This window comes from Corylus avellana, chromosome 5 (assembly GCF_965113065.1).
Source record: "Corylus avellana chromosome 5, dhCorAvel1.hap1.2, whole genome shotgun sequence".
Taxonomy (NCBI): domain Eukaryota; kingdom Viridiplantae; phylum Streptophyta; class Magnoliopsida; order Fagales; family Betulaceae; genus Corylus; species Corylus avellana.
The window spans coordinates 16,735,903-16,747,745 of NC_142494.1; the positions used below are offsets into that span (position 1 = coordinate 16,735,903).

An 11,843-nucleotide genomic window follows, 5' to 3' on the forward strand; every position below is an offset into this window, starting at 1 on the left:
TTTCACTAAAAATGAAACAAAAGTACTCCACCGAAGATGGAAAGTACTCCACCGAAGCCTCAAGAAATCTTCAGAACAACTTCAAAATCAATGTAAAAAAGATGAAAATAAAAATGAGAATCAACATTGAAATCTTTGAATACAGATCAAATCTGAACAAACACGGATTCATAATTCAAATAATTGGCGAGAAAATCAAAAGGGTCAAAATGAGAAATAATCATGAAATGTACTTAATGGGATATGAGCTTTCTTCCTTCAATCATCATCTATACTCATTTCAGAATTATGATCACACCTCAATCTTTTAAACTCTCGATCATCACCGAAGCAACCATAGCCTGATTCTACTTTATCATCAAGATTATGTTCGCACCTCAATCTTTTAGCCTCTTGTTCATCATCAAAGCAACCATGGCTCGATTATGCTTCATCATCACCAAGGCCTCTTTTAGACTTGACCGCAACCTGATGCATAGTCGACGCATCTCCATCGTCAGTAACAACAATGGCATTCTTATTCGATGTAGAGGCATAATGAATCATTTTTCCCTTAATAACCCTGTCGTATATTACGCGAACCCCTATCTTCTTGACAACGATTCCATACTCAAAATGTGCGGTAACCTCTACTTTGTCGCCGGCCTCCAAATTGGACTTACCGAAATTATATTTCGGAATATTGTTTTGCCAAATATGATCTTCATCATCATGGGTGATTAAGCTTCGAAAAATTTTTACTGGTACTTCACTCTTAATTGTACTCTTGCTATAATTGACTACTGTAATACTATTGGTAGGAAAATAAATAACTAGTTCCTTGTAAGGACGTGTTGAAAAAACAATGCATATAGTCAACCCTTCAATATTACCATCAATAATGTGAGGCACTTCAAAACATACGGAGGGTCCCTCATCCTTATACTCAAACCAATCAGGAATATCATTGCCAGGTAGACAAATGCCCAAAGGAACACTAAATCCACTCTGGGGCCATTCCTGTACCATCAAAACCATGATGTATATAAGCACTACTTTGAAAGAAAAATAAAAAATAAAAAAATACGTATTTTAAGAGAGAAAGAGAGAGAGAGAGAGAGAGAGAGAGAGAGAGAGAGAACCTGTAGGATGCTTTGTTTAAAAGTATTTGTTAAATTGCTACACCCTAACATTTGAATCTCTATAAAGGACTTCAACAACTTATCCAAGCCTGGAATCTCGACTAATTTCTTGCAATTAGAGAGGAACAAAAATTCCATATTTGACATGTTTGACATATTTGGCATTCTTTCTAACTCCGAGCAGTTTGGTGCCTCCAAATAATTCAAATTTAGTGGTAAATCTGGAATTGATCGAAGCTTTGTGCAACCATTCAAAAAGAGCATTTCAAGCTTGGAGAGACCACCAAGGCTTGATGGTAGGCCATGAAAATGATTTTCTTGAAGATCTAAATATTGAAGGGAACCTAAACTCCCAATATCTTTAGGAATCGCATCATCTGATAAATTGCAATCACCGAGACATAAATCAGTTAGTGAGTTCAAGCCTTGTAGTGAAGTAGGTAGACTGAGTGACTTAGGACTTTTCCTTGGGGATATCCAAGACCAAAAGAGTGAAGGGAGTGACTTAGATAGTGATCCCTTACACCCACATAGCGACAACTCTTTGAGGTTCTTTAGTTGTACTATGGTCCATGGCACTTGCCTTATAGCAGTATTATCAGCAAGAAACGTTGTCAAGGACTCGCCCATCTCCCCCAACTCGTCAGCCAAATTGTCAAATTTAGAACAGCCAGAAAGAATGAGGGTTTGAAGAGATTTCAACCTATAGAAACTCCTTGGCAGACTTTCAAGACTTCTGCAATCTTTCAAATTTACCAAAACAAGATTATTAAGATCTCCAATAGATTGGTGAACCTCAAACAAACTCGTACAATCTTTAAGTATTAATTTCTCAAGATTTGGTAGTGTTGCAAAGTTAGGTGTCTGAGTCAGGTAATGGGAATGGCTAAGATTTAGAAATTTCAACTTCCCGAACAGTTGCTGCACAAATGGGAAAAGAAAGAAACAAAAATATTAGCACCTAATATTTTAAAACTTATGGCTTAATGGTTATGGGTATAATATACCTTGGAATTTTTCCAAACTTGTGTGAGTTTGCTATATCGCAAGTCAATTGCAGCTAGGTTTTTTGAATAAAAGTTGTTTGGCATAAACTTATGAGGGAATCCATGCCAACGGAGCCACCTTAACTCTCTGGAAAGATGTTCATAGTCTCCAGTGAGTTGTACATGATCAAGTTGAAGTAATCCCAATCTTTGCATCTTTATAAATGCTTTTGCACTGAAATTCTCTTCACTTACTCTTGAAAATTTTAAAGCAAGTCCTTCAACTCTTACTGGTCCCTGCTAAGAAAAAGATTATAGTTGAGAGTTTTCTTACGTACTTGTGAAAAAAAATAAAAGTAAAACTACACATACTCCCTCGAACTAACACTCTAAGTGCAAATAGGTTCCAAACTTATAAAGTGACAGCTCTCCCTCAAACTAAGCAACACTTTTAGGTTACCCTCTCTCTTAATATTTTCTTTTAAATTGGATGAAAAATTCTATAGTTACCAATTTTACATTATCATACCAGTAAACCCCACATTAGATGTGCAAAAATACAATTATGCACATTACATAGAAAACAATTTTTTTTTAAAAAAAAAAAATAATTCTACTTATTTGAAGAGTGGAAGGGACCCTTTTTCCCTTAGTTTTGTTCAAAAGAAAAAAAGAAATGGTGAAGATTTTGTCATATCATCAATTTTAACTTTTTTTTTTTTAAGAAGGATTTCTTTAGACAACTACCTCAAAAGAGAGCACCCCTCAAGCCTTTTGTATGCCCACCGCTCGCTCAAGAGCCATGGCTGATTTCATTCCATAAGCCTTGAAGGCAAGCTAAACCTAGGGGCAGAATTAACTTATGGCTTGAGGGGCACTATAAGCTAGTTCCCATATATATATATATATATATATTAATTTTATGAGGGGTACCCGCAAAAATTAATTTCCTCAATCTCTAATTTTTTTTATAAAAAGTTTTCCCCAACACTAAAATTTCTAATTCCTCCTTTGGTCAGACCACCTTGTAAGCCTTAAGGAGGTGGTCACTACCCTCAAGTCTGTTATCGGGTAGCTAAGAGCTAACCACCTCCTTGGAGTGGACAACCACTCAAAAATCTTGAGAGGTGGTTCAAACACCCTCTTTGGGGGGGTGGGAAGAAGCCTTTTCTTGAAATTTTTTTAATTCAAATAGATGACATAGGGAAACCATGACAGTTCATTTTAAATGAATGGTTACAACTTTGAGAATTGATTAATGTTAGAAGTATGACTTTCCCCATTTCTTCTCCTCAAAAGTGATGTGCCTTTTAAAATCACCATTGTATTTGGGATGCATCACTATTTAATTTTAATTTATTAGTGATTTTGAAAGTCAACCTTTATGAGATAAAAAGGGAGAAAAAGGTCATACTTCTTGAATTATTCTTAAGAATTATTGTGGATTTACGTTCAAAAAAGTAGGTTCGTAGTGTAGGGTTGCTTAGACTTAGAATCCCTATGGCCCTTTTGTATAACATTCATTCTTTCAACCATCTTTCAACTATCTCCAAATTGTGAATGGATGAATCTAGCATCAAATTTATGTAAGGCCCACATGAGTCCAAAAATAATGATTGATCTATTGAATTTGTTAAAAGAGATGGTTTAAAGGTGTAGAAAAAAAAAAAAGTTAGGGGTAAATCTGTCATTTAGTAAGGTCTAGCCGCACATGCATGGCACATTCTATACTTTTCATACAACTTAATTGGTGGATTTAACTAAAGAGTTAAATTCCTTTCCATTACATGTGGTTTGCACGAAAATTAAATAGTTACCTGAGTTTTCAAAAATGTCACAAATGGTACCTATGGTAAGCAAATAAACCGACTCAGTACCTTCGTCAAGATTATGTTAGTTTTTTTAACGTAACGCCACGTCACCCTTGCACGTGGCAGGGTACCTGTAGTTTCAAGGCGCAACGTGGTGTGGTACTTGGATTTTTGGGTGCCATGTCATATTTAAAAACAAAAAAACAAAAAACCCAAAATAATAATAATAATAATACTAAGAGCGGGCCTTTGGCCTGGGGGTGGTTCAGCCACCCCCAGGAAGGGTTGTGTGGGGGTGGCAGAGCCCAAGGGGGTGGTTCGGCCACCCCCAGGCCAGCCGTCTAGGAGTGGCCAAACCACCCCTAGGCCAAACGGGGTGGCCGGCCACCTCCTATGGGGTGGTTCAGCCACCCCGGCTCTCATTTTTTTGGGGGGGTTTTTTGTTTTTTATTTTAAAAAATATGATGTGGCACCCAAAAACCCAAGTATCACAGCACGTGGTGCCTTGAAACCATAAGCACCACACCATGTGTAATGGTAACGTGGCGTTCTATTGAAAAACCTAACAGAATCTTGACGTAGGCACCAATAGGGTTTATTTGCTTACCACATGTACCATTTGTTATATTTTTGAAAACCCATGTGACTATTTGATTTTGGTGCAAATAACAGGTACTGGAAAGGTATTTAACCCTGAACTAAATGAGCATATCAAAACAGAAAAATTCATTTTAAGGGATGAATTGCAATATTTTAATAGTGGAAGTTCGTACCTGATGCTTTACCAATATATCAAGTGCATCATCATGCAGCCATAATCTACTATGCTTTCCTGGAATTTTGGGGTATTCTTCACGAACAATTTCTCTTCCCATGTCTCGAACTAAATCATGCATTATGAGCTTGTTTCTCTCACCAACTGAAAGAAGACATCTCTGGATCAAGACGCTAATTCCAATCTTTGCAGAAAAACCACAGGCATTCAATATTTGTGTAACATAGTCTTTGTCCATTCCGATAAAGAAACATGATATATCAAGGAATATATCCTTTTGAAAGCTGTCACTTAATGCATCAAAGCTTATTCTAAGTTTTGTTTGAATTTGATCATTAGGGATCCTTTTCAATTTCTCCAATGTGTCTTCCCAATCCTGCATGCTCCTAGAGAATAGAAAAGAACCCAAAACTTCAAGAGCTAGTGGTAATCCTCCAGAATAAGCAACGACACTTCTTGACAAGTCCATAAAATCTTTGGTGGGATAACTATTCCTAAAGGCATGCCAACTCAAGAGCTCAAGAGATTCATTTTCACTCATTTCTTTGGCTGCATATACTCCATCCACTTCAAGCACCTTTAGCAATTGCTCATCTCTAGTAGTTATAATAATTCTACTTCCCGGGCCGAACCAATCATGACTTCTAGCAATAATTTTGAGTTGCTCCAACTGGTCTACATCATCAAGTATAACAAGTACTCTTCTACTACGAAGTCTTTCTTGGATCATAGTAATTCCCCTATCAACATTATTCACCTCTATCTTGCCTGTCTTTAAGATATCAGAAAGAAGTTGCTCTTGTAATCGAACCTGACCATTAGGTTGCTTAAAAGTTTCACTAATATTTGCAAGAAAACTATTACCTTCAAAACTATGAAAATTTTTGTTATATATGACTTTAGAAATTGTTGTTTTCCCCATTCCGCCCATTCCCCAAATTCCTACAATGCGGACATCATCGGCTCCAACCCTTAACAATGAAGTGATGGCTTGCACGCGAGAATCTATTCCAACAGGATAGAGTGTGACATATAAGTACTTGCCGTTGACTTCCCTTAAAACCACTTCTACGATTTTCCTAATAAATTTGGCTTCATGCCTGCAAATTAATTTGAAAATTAGGTAGAGTCAAATCATAAAAGTAGCCATTTGAAAATAGTAAATATTTCATGATGGCAAATAAGAACTCAGCTTATTTTGGCCATTTCCCCTAACACGCTAGTACTTAAAATACTGCTTGGGCCAAATTTGAAGACATTAAACTTTGGATACCTTAAAATTATGTTCCATAGGCGAATCTATGTAAACATTTGTGAGCATCAACTTAGTTAGCTGCTAAAATTTCCTTTCTTTCACAAAAAAATGTGGACATCAAATCCCAACAAAACCTTGAGACTTCTAAAGGGAAAGCTATACCTCTTGTTATGTACATTGGACCAAAACAACGAATCAAAAGAATGTAAAAGGAAAAAAAAAAAAAAAAACCACAATTATGTATATTGAACATAAACTCTATCACATTTAGACATCTTCCTTACTGAAGCCAATAAGATTAAGCATTAACTTCTATCACATTGCAAGGAATACGGTTCCATCCTGCTATATATTATCATTATTTTTGTCCATCAAATTTAAAATCTATATCAATAAAGTTAAAGATCTAAAAATGATTGGCTAATGGCTAGAGCACACTTACCCGTCTGCAGTGTTTCTTAGATTCCACCCAGACAAATTAGCAGCCTCAATCAGAGCTCTCCTCCACCTCAGTACCTTGTCTATGTCCAACAAGTAACGCTCTTCATGTTTCAAAAATGCTTGAGCAAAACTACCCATCTGGTTGCGCACATCCGACGGTTCAACATCATAAAAGATAGGTAGAACCAGCTGTCTCACTGTTCTTCGACACTCCATGATCTTCACAAGTTCCTCTAAGCACCACCTTGAAGCCGCGTAGTTTCTTGAGAAGACGATGATAGAGATTTTGGACCTTTCTATTGCCAACAATAGTTCGGATGTAATATCTTCTCCTCTTCGAAGCTCGTTGTCATCTCTGAAGGTGTTGATTCCAGCATCTCTTAGAGCAAAATAGAGATGGTCGGTGAAGTTCTTGCGCGTGTCTTCGCCTCTAAAACTCAAGAAGGCGTCATAGGCCCAGCTTGGATGGGAGGAAGAAGATGAGGAGGTGAAGGCACCGGCAGCCATGGCCTGAGGAGAATTGGGGAAAAGTGGTAAATGGCAAAGGAGACGCAGTTCACAAGGGTGGGGGTCAACTCTACATAATGGCCACTTCGAGAGAACAACCCTTTTTTTTCTTTTCGTTTTTTTAAGAAGACAATTAATTCCTTGTCCTTTTGTGTGTGGGTGTTTTTTTTTTAAAATTATTTTTATTTGATGGCATATTAAAATGATGGTATAAAGTATAAAGTAAGAACTTACCCACCAAAAAAGTATAAAGTATTACGACAATAATGGTCGCTTGTAATATAAGAATAGAGTCTTAGCGTGTGAACGCTAAACTTTGTTCACATCAGTAGGTAGGATGAATTTTAAATATTAGTTACTTAAAATAAAAATATAAGTACCAATTATGGAAAGAATAATGTTAGAAACTACATTTTTATTTTACAATTATCTCACAATACTAAGATGACAATTTCACCCAACCATTGAATTAATCTTTAGCTTTTTAATAATGGGTTACTTCATTAGTTTTCCTTCTAATATGCCCTCCAAATGCAAATAATACTGGACAATTCAAAGTATTATAGAATAACAAAAAGAATTGGTGGAAAAACGAATTTGGAAGAATAACACAGGGACAGGGAATAGAAGATGGATTAAATTACACAATCCAAAGAGAAGAAAAAATTAGCATAGTCTCACCACCAAGATAAAGAAAGAAGAAGAAAAGATTCACACCTCAAAATAACAAAACTTGTTTATTCATTAACTCTGTCTCCAATGGAATACAAAAGCATATTTAAATATATGCCTTAACAAAAACTCTTTGGTTCGGTGAATAAGATCCTAGAATGAGATGACTATTCCTTTGAGATAATTGTTCATTTGCTTGGCACATTATTTCTAGGAATAGCTATTGTCATGAGAATAATTATTTCCCAACTAAGATGAATACATATTCCTTTAAAAAAAAAAAAAAAAAAAAAAAAAAAAAAAAACTTAGAAGAATAGCTATTCCTTTAGAAATTGAATTAGTTTGCCAAAAAAAAAAAAAAAAAAAAAAAATCCATATTAATTTTTAAGTTTTTTCAACCCAAAAAAAATAAAAAATCAAAAAATCAAAACAGAAGAAACTATGGGTGGTCGGCCACCCATAACGGAATCTGGGGGTGGTCTGCATTTGTGGGTGGCTAAGACCACCCTCAGACACCCTCAGGGTAGTCGCAGCCACTCGATCCCACGCTTCGTTGGAGGTGGCACCTGGTCGCCGCCTCTTGATAGATTGGTTTTAGTTATTTAAAAAATAATAATAATAAATTTTTATTTAGGTTTAAAAATAAATAAATAATAAAATGTGAGGTTTTTTCATTCATTTTTTTGTTTGGATTTTAATAATTTTGGTTCAACTTTAATGAGAATACATGTATTGTCACCAAACTAAGAAATAAGAATAATTATTTTATTTCACCCTCATTTATTCTAAGTAATAACCATTATTTTTCCTAATTAAATAATCCATTATGTCTACCAAACAGGACCTAAACTTAATTTGACTAACTTTGGGTTATGTCCATTATTTAAATTATAAAATAACACAACTCTTAAAATTTAAATAAAACATAGAATTAAATACTAATAATCTCATTAATTAATAAAACTAGGAACCCAATTAACTCTGTCCCGTACTGCATCATCAAATCTTAATGCGGATTTGAAGATAATTGGTTATGGGTACCATATTTTCTTCAACGTTACCATAAATTCAGGCTTTACAATTTACATTGGTTTGAAGAGTCAAAAAGACTCAAAATCCCATCAAATTCTTTAATACTCGGAAAATTAAGGGGAGAAGAAGGGGGCACGAAAGTCTCTTTTTTTTAAAAAAAAAAAAAAAGTCCTAAATTCTTCTCAATTTTCAAAAATAACTAGCATGTGTAATAGAGAAATGCTACAATGTCAGTAGACTGTCCTTTGAAATAGGATCCTTTCCATTTCATTTGAAATTGAGAATATCCATTCCGTGTAAAATGATAAGTAATATTGTATTAGCATTAAAGTTGAAGGACCAAATTATATATTATGGCTAAGCAAATGCTTAAAAGGGTCATCCATCCTATTAGCTAGCTATCCAAGATGCAAAATAATATTTTGGAAATGCTAGGGTTCTTAGTTTGAATGCCAACCACTTTAACTGAATTGCTTAATTTAATTTCAGATATATATTCATAAAAATTATTGGACATAAATTTTTTTCAATCCACTCTAATAAATGTCAAGTGTCATCTAACAAGTGAGAGACACATGTTTTTTAGAACAGGATCCTCCCCAGTTCAAATGCACTGGATATTCTGAAGTTAGTTATAGTAGAAAGGGTATTTTTGTCTTTTTACTTTTTGAGGAGACAAAAATACATCTCCACTATAACTAACTGGATATCTCTAATTCAAATGAAATTGAGAGAATTCTAATTCATGTTTTTTTTAATATTCTTAATAGTCATTTATTATCCACATTTGTACTAATTTTTTGTTTTTGAACCAAAACATTAATTTTTAAAAAATTCAAACACAAACATTTATTAAAACTGGTTGAACATTTGGAGGAAATTTGTGTCCCAAATAACTTACTTGAGTGTACTCTGAGTTGCAGATGGACAAGCAGTGAAGGAGAATTAATTAAGTTCGATGAGCATTAAATGAAATTTCATTTAATTGAATGCCCGGCACAGAATTTGCCTTTTCTTGCATCAGTTTCCTTGGATTCGGTGAGCATAAAAATACTAGGTGGGCATATATTGAATGCCAACAAGGACATTATTGAATTAATTGAATAATATATTGAATAGGTGAGCATTAATTAAGTTTGATGCATAGGTGAGCATCAATTAGTTAGATAAGCATAGGTGAGCATTAATTAAATGAATACAAATAAATTGGAGAGGATGTCAAAACTGATAGGGATGGAGATTCTTTATAATTATCTTTAAATTTGAGATTTTTAAATTTTTAAATCATTTTATTTAAACGTTTAAAATAAGTTATATTTTAGTATTTAATGAAAAAGCTATCCTTAATAAATTTAATAAGCCATATTTTAAAAGGAATTTTAAGGGATCTCAATCGGGACATAAACTTGACCTTTGAGAAAGTTCAGATTGAAAGATCCGGCTTATATGCTGTTATTTTAAGCAACGGTCAAGATTGAATCTGTCAAAATCTTTTTTTATTTTCTCTCTCCTATTAAAAGCTTCTAAAAGTAAGTCAACTTTCAGATTCAATCTTAACCGTTGCTTACACTATAGCATACATGCTAATAACAGCATGTAAGCCAGATCCCAGATTGAGATCCCCTAATATTTCCTTTAAATTTAAGCGTCTAAAATTTCAGCCGTTCATCTCATTTAAGTATCTAAAATAAGTCATGTTTTAGTATTTAATAAGGAAATATGGTTTATTAAATTCCTTGAGGGTAGCTTTCTCATTAAATGTTAAAATATGACTTATTTTAAACGCTTAGCTGAAATGAATGACTGAAATTTATAAATTTATGAATTTCAAATTTAAAAAAAATTCTAGGGTTCTCAATCCATAAAATTCACCCAATATGAGCCTTATCCTTATATCGTAGCTTCCTGTATCAAAAGTTACGAGTTTTGAATCGTAAAATTTGAAAGAAAAAAAAAAAAAAAAGAAATAATTAATGCAATTTTGTTGCAAACAAGAAATACCATACAGTTAACTCTTTTTTTTTTTTTTTTTTTTTTTTGTAATACCATACAGTTAACTCTATTCACTTTTTTGGTTAGAACTCTTATTCACTTACCTTAATTACCGTACGTTACGTGAAATAAGTGCATTAAAAAAAACCATATAATTTTGTTTTTTGGCCAGCGATAAGATTGTCCCAACTTTTGTTTGTAAAATTACTCTTTTAGGACATCATATATATATATATATATATATATATATATATATATATATATATATAATTTCAGGCTTTTATTAACTCAAAAAGAGACATCTTGCTCAGCAAAGGACAATACTTTGAATAAAAGCAGGACTATCCTGCATCCATACTTTGTCTAAAGAATGGTAGAGTGTTGTTTTCACTAAATAGTGAGTTGCTTGATTAACTTTCCATCTAATATGCCCTCCAAATTCAAATGATGCACGACAATTCAATGTCTCATTGAATAACAATAAGAATGGCAGGAAAAACAAATTTGGAAGAAAATAAATTGAATCACACCATCCACAGAAAAAGAGGAATTAGTGAATTCTCACCACCAAGACAAAAAGAGAGGAAGAAGAAGAATCACATCTTAAAAGATCAAAATTTGTTTATTCATTAACTCTCTATCCATCGAAGTACAAAAACATATTTAAATAGGCTCATTAACAACAACTCTCAAGGCTCATTTAGTTTGCATAATATATTCTTGGAATGGAATTGCTTTTGTTGTGGAATAATTATTATTTTGTTTAATTACACATTATTCCTAGGAAATATCTTTTCCCAGGCGAATAACTGTTCTCCTAAAAAATGAGAGGAATAGTTATTCTTTCAGGAATAGAAGTAGGGGATTGTCTTCTCCAAATAAAAAAATTAAATTAAATTAAAATTAAAAAAATAAAAATTTGAAGAACTTCTAAGTGGCCAACCACCTATAATAGAAGTCGGGGATTGACGGATTGTCACAAATTGACCACCTCTAAGCGTCGTCAGGGGTGGCCCTTAGCAGACCACCCTTGACAGATTGATTTTAGTTTTTTTTTTTTTAAAAAAAAAAAAAATTATAATAATGATTTTTTATTTGGATTTGAAAATATATATATATATATATATATATATATATATATATATATATATATATATATATATATATTTTTAATTTGGGTTTTAGTAATTTTTATTCGATTCTAATGAAAGTATATATGTTGTCCCCAAACTAAGGGATAAGGATAATTA

General features: G+C 33.5%; 1 protein-coding gene across 1 annotated transcript; it reads right to left on the bottom strand.

The window, feature by feature from the left end:
* Positions 1 to 243: 243 nt before the first annotated feature.
* LOC132180371 (TMV resistance protein N) lies at positions 244 to 6,896 on the bottom strand. The gene is given in 5 exon segments (XM_088516951.1): positions 244 to 999; positions 1,122 to 2,042; positions 2,129 to 2,404; positions 4,692 to 5,793; positions 6,391 to 6,896. Coding segments are annotated over 5 exon segments (3,546 nt in total). The 3' UTR covers positions 244 to 258.
* Positions 6,897 to 11,843: the final 4,947 nt, after the last annotated feature.